Source organism: Manacus candei, unplaced genomic scaffold (assembly GCF_025592945.1).
Source record: "Manacus candei isolate 608988 ecotype Guabito, Panama unplaced genomic scaffold, ASM2559294v1 h1tg000076l, whole genome shotgun sequence".
Classification (NCBI taxonomy): Eukaryota; Metazoa; Chordata; class Aves; order Passeriformes; family Pipridae; genus Manacus; species Manacus candei.
This window is the reverse complement of record NW_026138124.1, coordinates 4,665,444-4,686,241: the sequence shown is the minus strand read 5'-3', so window position 1 is coordinate 4,686,241 and position 20,798 is coordinate 4,665,444. Positions and strand designations below refer to the sequence as shown.

Here is a 20,798-nt window from a genome sequence, read left to right as displayed (position 1 = left end):
GGGGTAGAGTCCTGCAATAAGAGAATCTCACAGATACCTTCTCTTCTCAGTTCCAAAGAGCTTTCAAAATCAACTACTATGTTTTTAAGTGGTAGATTCTGTTTTCCAGATAAACCATATTGATATGGAAGAAGAGACTGGTCTGTTCCAAACATGAAACATTATGAAGTTGCCTTCAGCTTTTGTCTCAGTAGCATCCATTGTGTGGTCCTCTGGGGGAAAGCCATTTCTAGACAGATAGGAGAGGTTTTTTCTGTGCCAGAACTATGATTTCCAAGCTTTGGAAGCTGAAAAGGAGTCTGAAACAGCTTCCTATTTGTTAGTCCTCCCAAAAAGATTCAAGCAGTCAAGCCTAGGTAGACATTACAGACAACACTTTCACCCAAGCACACTCTTCACTTCCGCGTCTGTTCAATTCCAAGAGGAGGAAAACATTAAACTTATCAAAACCATTCAACTTCATCCAAACTTGTCAAAGCATCTAAACCATGTTATTCCATGCAATAAATTTCACAACAAATCATTTCTTCCAAGAAAGGAACAAACCCAATAAGGAACAATATCACAGTTCCCACTCTTGTTTGCTTCTGCAGCATTAAGGACTAACTCAGATCAGTACAACACTGTGCACAGTTAAACTAAGCAGGAGCTTTAGTATTATCCAACTATATAAAAACCTCAGAAATGTAGGACAGGAACCCAATCAGCAGCATTAGCCTTTTTTTACTTTTGCAGCCATGCTCCTCAACAGAATCTTTGTGATATCTAAGTTGGCACAGCCTAGCTGTGTGCTCAAAGCCTCAAAACAAACATTATGCCTGAGTGGAAGTAAGTTTAAGCACTGTCTAGATCTGCCTAATTAAAAGTGAGTTGAGAGCTTTGTGCATATTGCAGAAACATGGTCAGATGAATTTTGATATTACCCTACAGGAGAGGCATCTGTGCTGTACAAACCAGTAACCTTTCCAGACATGCTAGAGGTCTAATGCAGCAAAAAGCACGAGTGGCTGGTCCACTATCCCACTGCAGCAGCCCTAAAGCACTCTATGCTTTCAGGCCATCATCATCTGAAAGTCAGTCTTCATTTTTTCCCCTTTTATCAAGACAATCCAATAAAACAAAGATGTGAGTAACTATTCTATGATTCAAGTGTCACAGAATCACACCCCAAAGAAAACCTGTGAAGTTTCTAACCTGCCTGTTTCAGTCAGGATTTTAGGACACTGCCAAGCTCAGCTTTGAGAAAATTAACAAATAGGAGTTATTGAAAGAGACACAGTTGTTAATGTACCCAAGGGGAGCACAAGTTCACTGCCACCCATTGTTTTGCCTCTCTGCTCCCTTTTTCTTCCTAGAGCTGGTAAATGAAACCTACCTGAGAGGAAATGATTCACACAAGCAGCTGGAAAGACAGGATGGTAGATTTCCTAAAGGAATAATTTACTGCAGTGACTCCAGTCACGTCTGGTATTTCAAAGCCATTCCAGTGTCACCAGGCCCTTACACTGTCATTGCTTCCACTGCTAATGGCATTGTGAAGTTACAGCACTGAGCCCCACGAGTCAGATGAAGATCATATGGCTGCAAAGTCCAGGAGACAAACACCAGATAGTTCCATGGTTTGGTGATGAGCTCAAGACCTTCTGACCCCTTGGTTACCTGGGTCAGGCACTTCAAAGTGGAATTAGAGCAGAGGACTCAGTGTGATACAAATCCTGGTTTGTTTACTTGACATCCTCAGAGCCCACAGCAAACCAGAGACCCCAGGCAAGGAGCAGACTATTAGGTGATGGAGGGAATGACTCAGAGAGCAAGATCCTGTCAGTAAAAAGGGAGAACCACATTTGGCCAATATGTAGAGTTTTATATTCCACACCCACTTAAGAGTCACAAGAGGTTCAGAATTTGGGGCCGAAATAAGGTTCAAGTCATCTTTCTCTGGTAAAGAGAGAATTAACAGAAATCCAACAGGAAAACTCCAGATACATGTTCTGTCAGACTGCATAAATTGGGATACTGATGTACAGATCACCTTTTATTATGAAGAACAAGCTTCTATCACATAAAGAGACCCACAATTACTTAAAAGTGCTAAAATCTCCCCTAAGAGGTTGGAGGTTGTTACACTACAGTGCAGGTGTGCTGGGGAGGAGCAATTCCAGCCCAGCACAGGCACAACACAGGTGGTTATTCTGAAAAGAAGACATCTACCTACAACAGGTCCACCAAGACACCTTGATCTCCAGAGCCAGACATTCAAGTGACCTATTAAGGAACTGGTGGCCTCAAGGAATAATTAACAACATATTTCAAGCATCAGCTAAACATCTGAAAGCATCAACACTTCAGGTTTCTCGGGGGGAAGCAAGACAAGATGTAGTACAGAAAAGGTGTTGTCTGTTTAAATATCTTCCTCACATCAAAGCAGCACACAGAGCATGTTTTACTGTTCCAGAGCAATTTGCCCTCTGACATGCAGTAAACCATTGGTAAAGGAGGATCTGGAAGCCAGGTCTTCCTCTCCTGGCTCTGATGCACAACAAGAAATGGATGAAGGTCACCTGACCTCTGTCTCCAGCAATGAAAAGCTGCACTTACAGATTCCAGTGGACTGACATTACTTTCCATATCCATCCCCAAGAAACATCACTGCTGTAGCAAGCACTGGGAATTACTGTGACCAGAAGAAGTACTGATGTGTAGTTACCAGGATAATCTGGATAAGGATGCCATGTACTGTCCTGTTGTCTGTAACATCGTGGTTCTAATGTTCACTCACAGGAAGAAATTTTTAGGGTGAGGTGTGTTTTGAAGGCCTATCACAGCTGGACTTTGCATCCAACCCAGATAACTTCTGTGATGCTACTGTAATGCTCACTCTAACAAAGAATCATTATCCTACATTTCTTTTGGGTTCATGTTTGGGAGTTTTCTTTCAGCTACCTCCACCTCACATCCAAAGAGGTTTCCAGTCGAAGCCCTTCTAGTGTAAGAAGTGTTTAACTCCCACACTTGAGCTCACAGGGGCCTGAGGCATGACTGATTAGAAAGTACAGGAAAACAGAGTGAGAGAACACCAATTCCAGAGACAACTAACACAGATACAGCCATTCTTTGAGAACCAAGCTACTTCCAGCATGGTAATAGTACTCCATAGTTTCATTTTGAAGGGTGTGAATAATTATACTTCCTCCTCTAATTTTCCTTTTACCACCACCCCAAGCTTCTTAGACTGCCCAAGGCCTTAGTTTTCTGACACAAAAACATGTTCAGTAGTCCTTGGAGCCTCAGGAGCCCATCTCTGAGTCAGACTGCAACCTTCCTATCAAGGGCTATATCAGCACAAAGGATCCCAGAAACTTCCTCCCTTGGAGAAATATAATTCTTACAACAAGTGAATTTTCAAAATATTGATAGCAGATTCCCAAACAGCTCAATCATGTCTTCACCTCTTGATTAAGGGCAGGAAAAGACAACTGCAGGAACATGGTGTGTATCAAGGAAACATGTCAGCTGCAGAGCATCCCATCAGTATGTGCTGACACATACCAAAACCTGGAGCTGCAGCAGTAACTTCCAATGCTCTGGCCCTGCTTGTTTTTGACTCAGAAGTGCCAGAAGTCACTGGACAAAGTACTCACTGGGAAGATTGAAGAAGAAAAGTGAGAATGGCCATGTAGTGTCATGAACAGGAATCACCTTCCCACCATCTCATCTCTTCCACAGCCTCTCCCGGGCAGAGGCCAGAAAACTCTGCTGTGACAGAGCTGCTGTTGCCTCACATAACTGAGGTGCTACCAAGATCCCATGTTAATGGCAAAAGGACACTGAACAGTGTTAACAACAGTCTGATTCAGTCCTTGAAAAAAAACAAAACCTTCACACCCACATAGATCAGTGTCAGACTCAGAGCAAAAAGCCTCATTCCCGTTGAGGACCATATTAAATCCAGAAAACTCCAGCTCTCCCAACCTGAAGCTGCACCCGGCAGGAGGTTCCCCCCACAGGTCCAACATTGTGGCTGGGGAAAGTTTTCCCACACAGATTTTCCCATCAGAAAGTGAAGCTGTTAAGACATTTGCCAACAACAAAACTCCACCGCTCAGGGGGAAATTAAAACATACAAAGATTGCTTCAACGTGTGATATTTGACTGAGCACTTGAATTTTCTTTTCATGACACCCACCAGTGATTTTTCCCTCCCTGCAATTTTTTTACTTTCCCCTCTGCTTTAAACTAGAATAGGAGATTCTCTCATGGCAGAGTTCCATTGAACTAAGTAAATAAATAAATAAAATCTACCAGCTTTCCCAACATCATTGTTTAAATCAGCTTTATGTGGTTTTATACAACACTTTATAGAGTTGGAGAGGGGCACGTTCCCCTGACAAAGCATCAGTTGCCCAAACCACTGAGGCATGGGAAAACTGTGTGAGTGTGAACTGGGGAAGGTCTTTGGTGAGCAGAGACACAGCCCACACTGCTGTAAGCGTGGTAGCTCAGAACAAAGATCTGCAGGCTAATAGATATGTAAGACAAATGACATGTGGTTCTCATTGCAGCTCATGCTTTGGGAAGGGGGTACCTTGGAACAGATCCAGCTGGGATAGGTTTATCCCATTACTCTCCTATAATTTTCTGCCGTTTCAAACCCTTTGACAGTTACTGTAGTTTAACATCACACCCCCTACAGCCTGAGGCCTCTCTGACAGCCCCGCGGACAGACCCACCCCCACCCGGGGCGAAACCCGCACCAGATGCGAGAGCCGTGCGAGGCACAGGACTGGTGCCCGCTCTGTGCCTCTGACACCCGATGGAAATCCGCATCCCAATTCCCTGCCCAAATAAGCGGTGCTAAAACAGAAGCCCTCCTCCACAGCAGCACAACTCACACGGACTAGCTATTAGCAAGAGGAGGAGGAAAAGAGGTAGAGACAGGATGGACGAGCCCTGAATATTAAATCCCAAGTCCCCATTTAAGGGAAAGGCAGGGGAAAAAAAAAGAAAAAAGTGAAATTCAAGAACAACTGGAATCAGGTTAAGCCACTCTCTTGCTTTATACAGTGCAGCTCATTCATCTGAACAGCTGTTTCACCTCTAGAGAAGTACCCAGAGAAAACAGAGGGGAGGGGGAGAAGCCTAAATTGTTTGCTCTACTGGAGCAGCAAGATACAGTAAATCAAAACTGATTTACATTAAGTTTATAAGAAATTGGGTTGGGGTAGGAAGGAGAGGAGAAGAGTGGGAGGTTTGGTTTTAAACAGCTACTTGGAAGCTGCAGCTCTTGAACAGAGATCTGTAATTAAGGGCTTTCCTTTGTTGAGCTGAACAAGTTTCTCCTCGCAGCCGAGGGCTATAACAGTTCCCTCTGCCGGCATCCCCCGTGTCCAGGCTCGGGAGGTTTTCCGGCTCTGGCTGCGCCGTGCACAGGGAACACGCTGCCCTGCAGACCCAGCAAAGCCCCTTCCCGTCCCCGACGGGTTGAGGGCGGTAAGAGGAGAGAGTTTGCGGGTGTCATTTCCCAAAGCTCAGCATCTCGTTTTCCCAGCCGCCCCCTGTCCCTGAGAGGGACAGTGCTCAGGCAGGTAGGGAGCCTCCCGCATCCCAGTTAGGATGCGGGCAGCCCAGCCCAGCCCGGCTCACCCCTGTGCCCTCCGCGGGGACCGCTGCCCGTGCGTCCCCCGGAGCCGCCTCTCCCGGGAGGCGTTCCCGGTCTTACTCACCGGCGACTGGCGAAGCCGCTGCCCGGCGAGCCTGAGCTCTGCTCTGGGTAGTTGTGCTGCAGGGTTGATGCTGGGAATTGGTAGAGGAAGCCCGTGCCCAGCGCGCACCCGTGCAGGCAGCAGCACCAGGACAAGAAAAGGGCGAGCTGCATTTTTGCGAGGACGGGCTTTTCCCACCGCCTCCCCCTTCTCCTCTTAGACGGCGCGGCGGGCGCGGGGCCGCACAGCGCTCCCCGGCCGGGGTCACGGCGGGATCCCACGGCACGGAGATGCCCCCGGGAGCGGGGACCACGGGGCTGCGGTGCCCGGGACACGGGGCTGGCCGCTCCGGCTCCCGAAGGGAAGCGCGGTCCCTCGGCAAGCCGAGCCCCGGCGGCTGCTGCCCGCGCAGGGGGTCCGGGGCCAGCGCGGCTCGATGCGCCCAGGGCGCTCACTCAGCCCCGGATGCCTTTTCAAATTTGGCGAGGTTGGTCCGACTCCGTCAAAGGGGGCGTGGGGCTTCGGCGTTAACCCTTGCCAGGCCTCGCGGCAGACCCCGCTGCGAAGGGGCTCCAGAGGTGCGGGCAGGCGGGCACCCCGAGCCCGGGCCGGGGGAGGCTGAGCCGCGGCCCCGCTGGGCACGGAACGCCCGGGGCTGCGCGGGCCCCCGGGGCAGAGCTGGCACGAGTACCCACCCCCAGCCGAGAGCCAGGTCGAGGGCAATCCACTGCCCAAAAGCCTGTGCCTGCTGCCATATTCATACTGCAGAAATTACACAGATAAAGGAGGACATAAATAATTTTTAAGGCGCTTCACTCGCAAGGTAACCAGCGAGAATGTGATCTCTGCTTCAGTATGTGCATCCTGCACATTCTTCATCACATGGGGACACGGCTCAGCCGTGAATGTGACAGTGTGAGGTTGGCTGTTGCACTCAGTGGCCTCGAGGTCTTTTCCAACCTGCGTGATTCTGTGATTCACAAACACTCTCTTTGCCACCACTTCCCACAGACCACCTCTGCCTATCATCCAGCATGGCCCTGAGCTTGGAGAACTGCACAGTCAACCCCAGACAGGAGGAACATTTTTGCAGGAAGGATGTGGGTGTTTCACAAAGGCACTACCCTAAGAAGGAAGGCAGCAGCACAGCTCCCTCTCTGTACTGCAGCAGAGTCTGTGTTTAAAACCATTGTACATCTCCCATTTGGCTGCAGTGTCACAGACCCCATTTGCTGGCCTTTCAGCATTCCCTCCCAGGTCAAGAGGAACCTGGGCTGCTGCAGCTCCTGAATGGGCAAGTGACTCATCTGAGCCGAACTCCACAAGGAGGGACTTAATTTTTGAGGTGACACAACTGTCTAAGTTTTTTCCCCTCAGATCCTGCAAGCTCTCAACACTGCCTCAGCACCTTCACTGTGTGACCATCCAAAGACAGCCCTGATGTACCACTGAAACACATCTTTTGCTTTCATGCCAGGGGCCCAGGGCCTCTCTGTGGGGCTCAGCAAGGGCAGAGACTTCTTCTCCTCAAGAGCAACACAATTCCTATAAGATGCCACAGCTGAAAAATGTTACCCACAAGATACTGGGAAACTCCACCATCTTGTATCTGGCATTTGTTCTCCACTCACAGGTGAACACCTACCCCTTCCCCCACAGTGCCCACCTCCAGAGCCTGCACACAGAGACAAATGGCCCCTGGCTGGAGCCTGTAACCAGACAAGTTTAGACTGCAAATGAGGCACCAGGTTTTTCAACAGCCGCTGTCATTAATCACTGCAGCAAATCCCCCAGGGAGGCAGAGGTACAATCTGCAGGGCAGCTCAGCACGGCCTCCCTGGGGGTGCCCAACAGCTGCCCCCGGGTGTGCCAGACCCAGAGCTGGAACGGGCAATGGACCAGCACTCTGAGCTCAAAGAGAGCCCTAAAAGCCTGGTGCAGGAGCACTGGATCACCAAGCCCACTCAGAAACAGGCACTATTTATTTACAAAAGGCCCACAGTGCCTGAAGCCAGGATATAACAGGCCCCTCTGTCCCCAGCCCTGAGCACCCTTCCCTTTAGTCTCCTCTCACCCTCAGCAAGGGGAACATTTTCCCTGCCTTTCCCCCCACAAGAAAACACAAAGCTCCCAGCAACTCACCCTAGGATGCTCAGCCTCTCAGCCATTCTGCTCCAAGTCAGTCCTGAGAAACCCTCTACTCAGCCTGACAGGGTAATAAAAGAAAACACCTACTCTCTGGTCTCCCCTCTCAGTTGGGCTACAAACCACACCAAATTCACTTGTCTTTTGAGGAAGCAGTCAGGAACTGGAGCACCCACAAAGCAGTTTTTGAAGGCTCCCCTCCCCTTTAATCTGGGTACTCGTCCTCAGCTGTGTGTGCTCAGCCCAAGTGGGTTCAGCTGGACATCCAACCACCAGCAGTTTGTTGCAGCTCCAGGCTGAGTGCTGAGGGCTGGGATCAGCCTTTTGTCCCAAACACACAAAGTTCCCCTCTCCTGACAAGCTGGGATAGATCATTTATCAATATTTAATGACACTGAACAGCACCAGTGGTTTTCTGACCCATTCTCCTGGCTTGGGTTACCCCCTTCAGAAGCTCTTCATAGTCTTTAAGTCTTAACTCCCCAAGAACATTTCATTTTTGGCTGCATGCAAAATTTGCTGCTTCAGCCTTCACTGATTTTGCAAGACCCTGGGAGATATTAAACACAGGTGATTAGACAAGACATGATTCTGGCAAATTATTAGAGACATCTGTAGGAAGCTAATGGTCTTCCTATTTCATGAACTGAGAGACTGGAGACCAGAGGTCAAATGACTTTGCTTGAGACTGGAAAGAGCTAAAGGCAGAGCCAGAAACAGAGCTCAGATCTCCAGACTCCCATTCCTTCTGCCCTGTCCCTAATGCACACTTGCTTCTACTCTGTATGGCTGATTTGAAATGAAAATGAAGAATTGACTTCCAAGCTGTTTTTGGAAAGGGAGGAGAAAGGGTGATATTGTCTACTGTAAGGGGAGAATTTAAGATGACATTTCATTTTAGTCCTTTGGATATGTGTAATATAATCAAACACAATAGCAGTAATAAATGAATATTTTTTCTCCCCACGGTGCTTACGAGTGCAACATATTCTAACAATTTCTCAAAACTATGTTGATAAATTGGAAACACAGTGATGGAGGTAACAAAGACAGCCAACAAAAACATAATCCATTCAATTTATCAGAGGGACTGGTTTTGAGAAGAGAACCCTTGAAATCCGAACAGTCCTATTCTTACAAACCAGACGTAATATATTTCAAAATATACAGCTACACTTTCTATGCCTGAGCATAAGCATGTTAATTAAAGATTTGCCCAGGCAATCAGGGCTAAATAAATTATCTGGATGTGTTTCACCCACTCAGTTCACGATGGAGGAGGCAGGGTGGGTACTGGAAAGCCACGATGCAGGGAAGCACGAGGGGAAGAAAAGTAAAGAGGTAAGGGGCAGGTTTTTAATTTACCAACCCTATACACTTTACTGTCATGAAAAAGCAGCCCTTGGAGGGCTGTCCTTCCATGCAAGTGACAGCCTTACACTGTCATGTCAAAGAATAATCCACTGGATGTGGATTGTGTGGGCACTTAGAGTTTCACATGGTCTGCAGTGTTTTTCAGCTTCCTAGTCCATCAGGCAAACCTGAGACATAAGACATTAGAAACTGTTCTGTGAAAATATCTATAATTTCTTTAAACATACACACCCCACATGCAAGCCAGCTAAGAAATGAAGTAGGGGGAATACAGACAGTAAAAGGAATATTCAAAGTTTAGTCTGATTTATGTTCAGTGGAAAGGGAAAAAAAGGAATGATACAGAGAAAGAGGGGTTTGGTTTCGATGATGTTTTCAGTTTGAAAGGTGGCTCAAAAAGGTAGAAAAGCACTGTTGTACCTGTGAGCATCTCCAGAGCTGTAATGCCATCTCAACTCTTCAGCACCACTTACAGTGGGACAAAAGTCAGCAGTTAGCTGAAAAAAAGATTCAGAATGTTATCAGAATCACGGCAAACAAACTCTGAAAGGCCTACCCCTTGGATTTAGTGAGTGCACCTTTCATGCAGATACTGAGAAGAAACTAAAGGAAAACCAGCTTTGTTCTAGCTGATAAAACCTTGTGGAGCTTTAGAATTATGAAGTGTCCTTTTGAAGTTAGAGTAAAGTAATTGATAAGATCTTCTAAACCCAAAAATCATTTAGATAAACCCCTTCTAGCTTCTCAAAATGCCTAGATTATTTCCTTGTGATATACAAAGCACTCAAGAAACCTTGGAAAATTGAAGGAGATGGATAAGAGGTTAGTAACAGTAAGAGTTCAAGACCTCTACTATAAATTAAATTATAAGATTACTAAGGTTATTGTAACATGTCTGTTACTGAGAAGTCAAACCAAACCTGAGGCAAACTAAAAATTTTAGGAGACTGCAGTGGTTTTCCTTTTAAGCTGGAGAGAATAGTGTGTGGACATTTCTTGAATTTGACCTGGAATAAATCAATCACAGCTGAACTCAAAATGGAATAGAATTGGAAAAAGTCACACTTACACCAGCAGTTCAGCCTACAGTAAACCTGGTAGATGGTGTTATTGTGTGAAGCACAAGAAATGATCCAGAAGTCATGACTTTGGCAAAATTCATTGACCATAGATGAGAATGTTGTCTGAGTGAAGCACTTGTGTGGGTATTATAAAGCAATACAGGGGATAAAATAACTCAGATTGAAGCATAATTCAGCAGATGAAAAATGTGATGACTCAAGAGATCAGCAAGACAATGACTGTGTCCGGTGGAATTACACATACTCTGAGCATGATTGTGCCCTGGGAAAAATGATTTATGCCACCTTTGATGTCAGGCACTGATCTGCACAAGCACAGGGAGTTTGTGGGCACACCCTTGATCCATCAGATCACCAAGAATGCAATAAAGCAGGGGTGCACTCAGGTGGGATAAAGCCAAGGCAGAAATAGCACCAAGACTGTTGCACTCAAAGCTGCCAGAGGAGAAACACGTTCAGAAGTAGCCAGGAAGGACTGGAAGAGTTACCTAACCCCTCTTCCTTCTCCCTGCTAGAAGGCAGGATCTATTATACACAGATTATTGTTGGCACACATTTTTCTGCCTTGTTCTGAAAAACCTCAAGGCAGAAACTCCCCGTGGTCATCTGAAAACATACTTCAATATTTTGTGCTCTGTCCTGGTAGTTTTTCTTAACATCCCATCTCAGTCTGGTTTATTGCAATTTAAGCTCCTAATGGCTTACTTTTCTCATTATGGATACAGAAAACTATTCCTCCTCTCTTTTAAGAGACTTTTAATTCCTCAGTGTACTTTTAAAAATGTTTTAACACCTCTCCTTTCCTTCTAGAAGCAAAACAATGGCAACTCCTTCAGATTTTCCCTTCAGGTCACGTGTTAGATAGTTAGGTAGAGCTGTTTGGGTATTCTCCTCTGGACTTGCCAGCTGGTCTATATCTTTCTTATGGTATCCATGACCTCTACTTCTGTGGAATATCACTGCCCTGCTGAGGATCTGCCTTTTTGACATCTGTACATCATTGTTAATCCATGTTTAGTTTGGGATCCTCTACCTTTTCTGCAGAACTGCTGGCCTGACATTCCCTCATCCTGTACTTGCTAGTTAAAGTTATTCCTGCCAAAGCACAGTGCCCTGCAGTTGTCCTTAATGAGTTTCATCTTATTTTATTCAGATTATATCACCAATTTGTCAAGATCACTTGAAATTTTAATCCTGCCTTCCAGTACTCTTGCATTCGGTTCCAGCTTTGCCTCATCTAGAGATTTAATAAACTCCCTCTTCCATTGCTGAGGTCACTAAAGAAAACATTGGGAGGTCTGTCTCCAGGTCTGTATCCTTGAACCATGTTCCTGTTCATTAACTGCTCTTTAAACATTATTCAGTCACTGAGGGCTGCCTGCTTGCTTGATGCTGCACAGGACATAAACACTGAATTTATAAATCCTCCAGACCACAAACAACCTTGAGCTTCTATAACAAAATGAAGCACTTTGTAACGTGCAGTGGGAGCAGCTACCAGAGACCAGGCTGCAATTTTTATTGGAGTCACTGACTGCAGGATATCCACATTCAGTGGTATCCCAATGCTTAGCTGGTTTGGAAACCTGTCCTGAGCCACGGACTCTCTGAATCTCAGACATGCAAGAACTTTCATGCCCAAAGAATGTCTCAGATTTTGGACTCTGGCCCCAGAATCCTCGTACTTCTCAATTTCCCCATGGACCCAGGTTGCCTGACTTGAGGAATCCAACGTGAGTAGGAATCTCAGTTCCCTCTCTGTATTGTGCAAGCCACATAAGAGGGACTGGGCTCACCCCCTTCCTGACAGAATACACAGGTAAAGGCACACAAACCAGATAAGAAAGGAGTTATGGAAATAAGCATCCTCATCCCAGCTCCTGCACACCTGCCCTGTGGAACCAAGGAGAAGAACTGGGGGGGATGCAGGTGAGGAGTCTGGAGTCCCCTTTCATCCACACAGCAAATCTGAATGTTCCATCCTTATTTTTACAGCTTTAATTGGTTTTTTTCCAAATCTCCCAGGAACTTTCTCCATGAGCCATGACAATTAGGCCTAACCACAAGAGTCTGCTTTTCTTAGCTGGCTTTCACAGGGCCTTGGTCCTTCAAAAATTTGTGGGCTGCACCCTGAAAATCACTGCACTTGGTCCCATTGCACAGGGACCATCACCTCCACAGCAGGATCCTGCCCAGCTGAGAGCTGTAATTACCACCAGTATTTTCACCTTAGTTAAGGTGGATTAGCAGCAGCCACCTGCTTTCCCCCTCTTTTCTCCTCCTCCTTGTTCCCCAGTGTCCTTACCTGCCAGCCATGTCTTCACACTGCAAACTCCCTGCCAGTCAGTGCCTTCCTGCACCCCCCTTGCCTTGCCCGTGCTGGATCTCACCACAGGCTGCAGGTGTGTCCCACAGCCTGGCTTTCACTGGCCCTGTGTGCCACTGGTCAACAGCCACAGCCCAACTGTCACACCTGCCTTTTCCTTACAGTTCTGTCTCATCTCATTCTGCTCTAAAGCACTGCACATCCACACTCACAGGGCTGCTCTGACAGCTGACATTACATATTTCTTGGAGCATTCCTATGAGCCTCTCCCTTCTCTGTCTTCATTCTTTTCCCAAGATCCTATTTGCCAAATTAAGTCGCCTTGTTTTCACAGACTTTGTCTGTTTCAATGTGATTAATCTCCTTCATTATTTTAAAATCATTTAAAATCACTGCAAGATCTCTTTTTAAACAAGATAATACCAAAGCTCTTCAGTCTTACTTTATAACTCAGAGCTAAAAGGCACAGTGTTACTGTCATTTTCTCTGCTTTATCCCTTAATCATGTCCTCCTTAGGTGGAGTGAGCAGTACTGAAAAGAGCACTCTCAACAAGAACTCACCAGTGGTTTAGGTAATAACAATAACACCTTTTTGATATATACCCTGTTCTTACCATAATGCAACCCAACATCCTGTTCAGTTGTTGGGGTCTTTTTTCTACAGCTGTGTGCTAGGCTGGGGTTTCTGGGGATTGTTTAAAGAGAATATTCTCCAGATTTATTAATTTATGAACATTTTGCTCTCTCCATTCTAAGGGGAGCAATCATGTAAGCAAACCCCAACACTGTTCAGTGGCCCTGCCTTGCTCTTTAGCTGGCTCTCTACCTAATCTCCTCTCTTGAACCTTACAGATTCCTCCATGGAAGCAATAAAAAGGCAGCTAAGGTGCTAAATACGAAAGAATCATTGCAGGCATTAAAGGCTAAAGTCACTGCAAGGCAACAGGTTCCAAGTATTTCTTGGCTAAGCACACGTGCACTAATGCTAGCTTAGGTGTTCACAGTGCACTCCATTGTCAGCAATGGATTCCACACCTAATGGATTTCCAAAATCCACCCCTCTTCCAGGCCTCGCTTCCATTTCTGAATGACCCAAACTGGAGCTACTAAACTGTGCTTTCCAAACACCCAGCTCCACACACAGGACACAGATCTCTCTCTCACCACGAGAAATGCTCTTCATCTCTCTCTGTTTTCTCTTCTGCCCGAGGGAGATCAATCTCTCTACAGATGCAAAACCAATCCCCAAATAATCCTCTGAGATTACACTGGCTCACAGCCCCTGTGCCACAGGGTCTCAGGCAAGAAGGATGCATGGGCTGTCAGTCTGCACCCAGAAAGAATCTGGTTGAACTCCCTGACCTACCAGAGCCATCAGGAAATCTCTCAGTGCCTCCCTTTGTAACATGGGGTTCAGTGCTCTGTTATGTATCATGGCTATTGTGAGGATAATAGAAATGGAATAAAAATGACATGGTATAAATAGCAACAATAATGAAACAAGAGAAGAAAAAAACAAAAGAAGCAAGATGAGATGTAATCTAAAGAGAGATATAAATTGTTCTTTGGCAGAAAGGAAATTATAAAGTCTGCAAGATACTATGAAATGTTTAAACTGATTGTTGCCCAAAAAAAGGAAATAAAAGCTTTTGACCAGACTAAGGAGATTTTTGGTATGTGATGGAATGGTAGGACAAGACTATCAGCCTTGCTGTGTGCCTGGAAAGAAGTGGCTCAGAGGAAAACATTTTTTGGCTCAATTCAGAGTGTTTAACTCTCAGATTGTTGTGAGAAACCCGGTGCAGTGCCCCAAGTGCAGGGTGATGCCCTGTTCTGCATTGGAAACAGGTGTTCAGCTGGCTGTGCTCTAGCAGAGTACAGGAGATTTGTCCCAGATTTTCTGGACATGATCTCTGGGTAATAGTTGCCTTTTTTTTTTTTTCAGATGTTTCAATAAAATTAGATAATCGTTTTCCATGTTCTGGGCCTTTCCTAAACTGACTGACAACAGATTTACAGAGCTGGGCTGTAGGTTGGGCAGAGAGGGAGCCTGGACAGTGTACAGGGAAGGTGAGTGGAGTTTGGAAAAAGCAGTGCTGCAATTCTGGAGCATCTCTGGGAACAAACACAGCTTGTTCCATGTTCCCTGGGACACTGCAGCTACAGCCCTGACCTCCTGAGGTCTGGGGAGGAGGAGAACAAACAGCCTTCGTAACCCAACCATTCATTTCCTTAGTTTTGAAGCTGTGGCAGGTAAAGAGCTACATTAACTAAAACTCTCCACTGTGTTTATTCATTTTAAATGGCTTTGAGATACAGTTTCTCTAAAAGATCCTCTACAATCAATCTCCATTGTTCTGTGTATACTTGCAGAAGATAACAGCTTCATTAAAATATGGTGTGCTATTAACTGCAGTAAATACATAGCCTTAAACCTTAAAATGTAATGCAATTAAATAAGAAATATGAACCTAAGGAGGTTAAGTGCAATCAACCACTGACATACACATTTGATTTGAATTAGAAAACACACACAGAGGGAAACAAAGGGCCTCCATCCATACTTGGATAACAGGAAATCCCCTGGACATAAAAATGGTGAATTTAAGAATGGAGAACATAAAGGTCTAGTTCAAATTAAAGATTTTTATGACTGAAGACTCCATTAAATCTTTGAACACTTACAGTAAAGAGTTTGGAATGCTTCCAGTCCAATTCTTTGTGTTCTCACAAGTGCAGATTATACTTCTGAACTTCTATGGCAAAAGAAAGAAAGAGTGATTGTATTAATCTGCAGCTTGCTAATTAAGATGAAAACTATAACAATCTGTGCTTAGGTGAAGCATAGTATTTTTATAACCCAGCTCAAGACAGCATCACTAGCCAAGCCAAGAGCAGAAGATTTAAGCTCTCAAATTATTGAAGAACAATAAAATAACGAACCACTTAATGCTACACAATCAAAAATCTGTATTAAATATGAACTCTTTTATAATACCCAACCCACTTCCCTTTTTATATTTCCAAAACATTCCTCCTGGTGTTTAAAACACACAGTACAACACTTTGCTTCAAACCCCACCTGCAGACATGGAAGGAGGTTCAGCTGCAGCAGGTCCCGCTCAGAGTGCCAGTCTCATACATGTTTATTTGTGAGCCCAAAGATGTTAAGGAGGGAATTTCAAATGAAGAGTTTGCAAGTGAGCCAAGCATTGGAAACTAATATACTACTTTTAGCAGGTTTTAAAGGGAATTGAGGCAAAATTATCAAGCCTACAGATTTTTAAGTCGAGGGTGTAGAGTTAAGAATTCATCACTGTATCCAGGTACCAAAGCAAAAGAGGATTTTATTCCAGACTTCTCAAAACATACTAATTACTGGTATAAATCTGTTGTCTCTAGTGGCATACTGCCAAGAGGTAATTGAGCCTTAAATGAAAATGAATGGGAGCCCTGTGAAAAGCCAGCTGCCTTGACCCAGGATGTTAACAGAAACATAATGCCTGGAAGGATCGTGGGGTTAAGGAACTCCCGTGTTTGGCCACAAACTCCAAAGTAACACATAAGTCAAACCAGAGAATGAAAATGAGAGAAAACAAAATCTTCCTGTCAGTAGGTTCTCCTCTCCTATAGGGCACATGGCAGTCCCTCTAAGGACATTACACACTTCTTTGCTTTCTTTCTATGAAGTCACTGAGGGTCTGGCCTTGAGTGAATAACTGGATCAGACAATGTTAATAAGCCTCTGCAGCCCCACACGGGTGGCAGACACCACAGCTGCCAGGGAGAAACAAAGCTCACTTTGAAATGTTATATTCCAAACAAAAAACAGACGGGTCTAATAGAAAAGGTTCCGAGAGCCCTTGTGAATCACAAATAACAATTATCCTTTCATTGTCTCGTTTGAGTGCTTTCAGGTCTACCACCTCCGATGTCATTTTTACCAAACACAGAGGAAGGGGTTTTGCCCAGCCCAGCAAGGCTGCCACACTCTCTCTTCTAAGAGTAAAGGGTGCCTGACACATCCCAGCACAATATTCCTTATTTCTCACCATCAGGCTCTTTGACTGCTCTCACAAGCAGGTATCAAGAACACCAAATCAGGAGGTCTGACTAATTCTAGGACTATATGCACTCCTTAATTTACTGTACATCTGCACAGCAGACAACAGAAATGGTCCCATCCTTGTCCCACTTGGCCACGTCCCCGCTGGTCCTCGTTACCTTCTTTCTGTTAGCATGGGGGGGTTGTGCTGTTGTGCAGTAAAGGGGGGCATGGAGCTGATTCTTTGATTTTATTTTTTCATCCCAGACTGGTTTTCAATTGAATCAGTTCCATCTAAACAGGTAATTGTGAGGAAGCCAGATGGAGAGCTGGGGGTGTGAAGGGAGACAAATGCTGCTCTTTGAGTCGGTGGTGATCCAGTTAAAATCCTGTGGAAAAGAGCAAGTGTCCACAGTGCAAATTAAGAGCCCAGGCTCTGTCAACAGGCAGTGAAGACCCTCCTAATGGGTAGTTCAGAATACCTAAACCAGAAGCCTAAAATTAAACAGCATGAATATGATAAGCCCATAGTGTCTCAGTAATGTAACTCCCACAAAGAGCTGAGGCTCTATTTACAAATGCAAATGATCTGGGCTTCAGCAGAAGTACTTTTGCTTAATGTCTTTTTTCCATGGAAAAATTGAACCTTTCCCCTGTGAGGGAGAATGAAGACCCTCTGAAGGGCTTTCCTGCTAACACAATAAACATCTGTGGGTTCTTTCCTCCCTAATGCTGTTTTTCTAGGGGTCCCTCTCTGATGAATTAGCAGTCCCAGTAGATCGTGGCAAACAATCCCACATACCACATCTTAGGAAATGGTACTTCTTGGAACTGATTGGTTTGGTCTGCCTTAACACAGGCAAGTTAACACCACATTATCAAATGCACTGAGGTCACCAACCTCCACCAGATGATCTGCTTGATCTTTTTCAGACCAAAAAAAAAAAAAAAGAAAAAAGAAAGAAAAAGAAAAGGGAAAAGAAAAAGAAAAAAAAGCTTGGATTCCTGACAGAAATCTGAGTGCTCCAAGCTGGAAGCAGTAGGCTCGGTCACTCACAGCCCACCCACCTACAGATCAAGATGGACTGGAACAACCTCCTCCATAAGCCAGAAAAGTGAAGGGGCTTGGGGGGTGGGAGGAAGAGTTTCATATTTCATCTACCACTTTTAATAGAAACCAGAACGTGGTGGGGGGTTGAAAGGAAAATGGTAAATCCCTGGAGATCCCGAGTGTTGGCCTTGCAAGTCAAAACTGTCAATCACACCGTGTGCCCTCCAACTCTACTTTGTGACGGGGAGCGAGGAAAGGAGGAAGGGACTGGCACGTTCAGCCACTAGGTGTTACTGTTGCTCCACGGACTGGGATCAGAGCAACCGCTCTGGAATAAGCAAAACATCCATCAGAGACATCATCTGCAGCTGGACCTGAAGATTTAAACCCTAGGAGCTAAATCCTACTTCAGGATTTGCATATTGTGACTCACAAATCAGGGAATTTTGGTGTCTTTTGGTGGTCATGGAGGCAGGGTTTTGTCTATATGCCACTGCATGAATGGAGCAAGTTAAATTAATCCCTTGGGAACTTCCACTGACTTTGATGAAGGGTCATTGGGAGAATGGGCTGCTTAAGTTGGCACTGAGTTCATGGCCACTGGTCAGGAGAACGCATTGGCCACTAAGTTGTCTGCCTGAGTTGTCTGGCCCCCCCTGCCTCCTCCATGCCTGGCCATGGCCAGAACTCACATTTAGAGGCATTTTAATTAATCTGGATCTCCTGTCAGCTGGTGGGCTGCTCAGACAAGTAATTTAACCTTCCTCTGCTTTGTTTCTCCATCTATAAAATGGAAATAAAGATCCTCATCTCCTCTGGGAAGGACTTTGAGGCCACAGATCGATCAGAGTTGTAGTCCTTGACAATGTGTTGGCATGAGCCAAGCAACGAGGTTGTGCATGAGCTTTTCCTATTTATTTCAGAATAAGTTTCCTGAGAGACACTGAACTGAGTGTTACCCTGCAGACTCAAGACAAAGAGCAGGGCTCCACTGCACCCCTGTCAAAGCAACTTAATGTCCTGTTTCCATTTTCTCCTTTTTCATAGCCCTACCAAAACTTTTTTCCAGAGAGCTGCCACACTTCATCCAAACCATCATTTACTTAATCAACTACACTTCGAGCCCTGGAGACATATCCCTGCCCTGAGCTTCCTAAGCAACAAGCCTTGAGATTGCAATATTGATTTTCTCCTTCATTTTTAATAACGGGCTACAGTGCTCAAAAATAGGTGTTCCTTCCTCTCAATTCCTCTGTTCTAGGCCTTGCCCCCAGATGAACGAGTATAAATAAGTGGAGGATGTAGTGCAGGTCCCTGCCTGCACCCACTGAAGAGCTGTTTCTGCACACACACAATAAATGTCATGCAACAAACAGCAACCAGGCAGAGCCTCCCCTCTCATGGTGAGCTGTGCCATGTGGTTGTACTTCTAACCAAGGCAGCATTTTCACACACAACTCCAGTGCTCTAGGGTATTTTGGGGTTTTTTTCCAAAGTTTGGAAACATTGTTACAGGACATTAAACAAAGTACCAGCACTGAGCCACAAAAAGCTTATGAAAGATTTTTATTTTTTTTTAGTTGTTTTCATAGGAAAAATTTTATATGCCACATTAAATGAAATACAATGCAAAATAGTGTTCTCTGAAAGACTGAATGGTTTGCAAGTGCTCAAGTATTATCTGAAAGGTGACTGGCACTACATTTTACTGCTGCTTCCAGTAAAACCTGCAGACCTCTAACTTGGAGGCAAAGTCCTCTGATCTGCAATTCAGGCAAAAATCATCACATGCCCTGGTACAGCAATTGCTGTGTCTCCTCACTCGAGTTCTCACTGGCATTTCTAGAGTGAAGAACACTTTTGTTGAAATATTATTGATACCTTGCAGTTGCTTTTGGCTTTTGAAGGAAGGAGGAGGATCTGCCCACAGAGAATCAACTGGAGATGATAATTTTTGTTTGCTACCAAAACATTATGGTGGAAAACCAGCCAGCTAATAAATGCAAGACCTAAAGACATTACCAGCATTGTCTGGAAGTAGTTCACTTACTGCTGGAGTTTTCTCACTGTTGTAGTCTGACAAAGAGTTTTAAATAAGAGAAGCAAAATGATTCATACACATGTGCTCTCAGCAAACAATACACCAGCAACTAACATAACTTTACCCATATGCCTAAGGCAGATCTTGATAATATCAAGTGTACTTGACTTAGATGCCTTTGAAAACGTCACCCTAAGTGGCTTGAAAGCTTAATTCCCACTTTCTAAAGTGACTTCAAGCTCTAAATCACATGGATAAATCCCAAAATTGCAGCCTTAGTTAGCTGTGCTCTCCTTACTCTTCAGTGGCTAATATAAACACACAAAGACCCTATCTGACACTTCATCTAAAAATTAATCCTAATTGCTTTCTGGGCAGCTGCACAAACAGCCAGTTTTACCCAGTTTCAGTTACCTCTTAGTCTTTTTTTTCCCCTCTTCTGTGCTGCTGTCCACAATAGTTCCCTTCATAACACATTTCTCTTCAAGTGCTAATGGCAGCTAATACCATGTGCCAGCTAATGTGAGAGGCTGTCCTGGTTCTTCTCTCTGGGCCACCCTTCCTGTCTTTCCTTTGCAAGTTGTGGGTCTGAAACGTGGAAAACAACAGAGCTGCAGAAAGGATTAATAGGAGTTTTCCCAGTTCATTGTGAATTTGGTCCTGTATCACACATGGACCTTCACAAGCAGAAAACACACTTCCAATCTGCTACAGCAGAATCAAATTCAGTGCTAGTTGCAACTAGTGTTTTTTCATTGTCTTTGTCTCACCAACCTGAAAACAGAGGGTTTTCTGAAGTTTAAAATACTGTGTGAATGGTGAGGTGCCACTGCCACACTGAACCATCCTAAACTATCCCAATGTAAGGAGTGAAACAACAAATGAGTCTCCAGTGTGATAGAGAAGATTATACCCCCTCAGTGAGAGCAGGGCAATTCTGGTTCACATTTATTAGCAGTACTAATAATAAACATTTACATTGTGGTAGTGCCTAGAGGCCCTATTTGAAAGCTTGTCTAAAAGTGCTATTG

The 20,798-nt window shown here is 44.9% G+C and overlaps 1 protein-coding gene across 10 annotated transcripts in view; it reads right to left on the bottom strand.

Annotated features, from left to right (window-relative positions):
* COL26A1 (collagen type XXVI alpha 1 chain) overlaps positions 1–20,333 on the bottom strand; it is a 180,310-nt gene extending 159,977 nt beyond the window's left edge. For 8 of the 10 annotated variants that reach the window (XR_007908087.1, XM_051809845.1, XM_051809843.1 and 5 more), the window contains exon 1: positions 7,845–7,894. Coding sequence is in view for 8 of the 10 variants with exons in the window: in XM_051809845.1 (XP_051665805.1) it covers positions 7,845–7,870 (26 nt within the window). In the remaining 2 variants the exon portion in view is untranslated. Of the gene's footprint in view, positions 1–5,723; positions 5,940–7,844; positions 7,895–9,641; positions 9,719–15,315; positions 15,387–20,181 lie in introns of those variants that run through there. The other 2 variants (XM_051809850.1, XM_051809851.1) reach the window with 2 other exon arrangements.
* Positions 20,334–20,798: the final 465 nt, after the last annotated feature.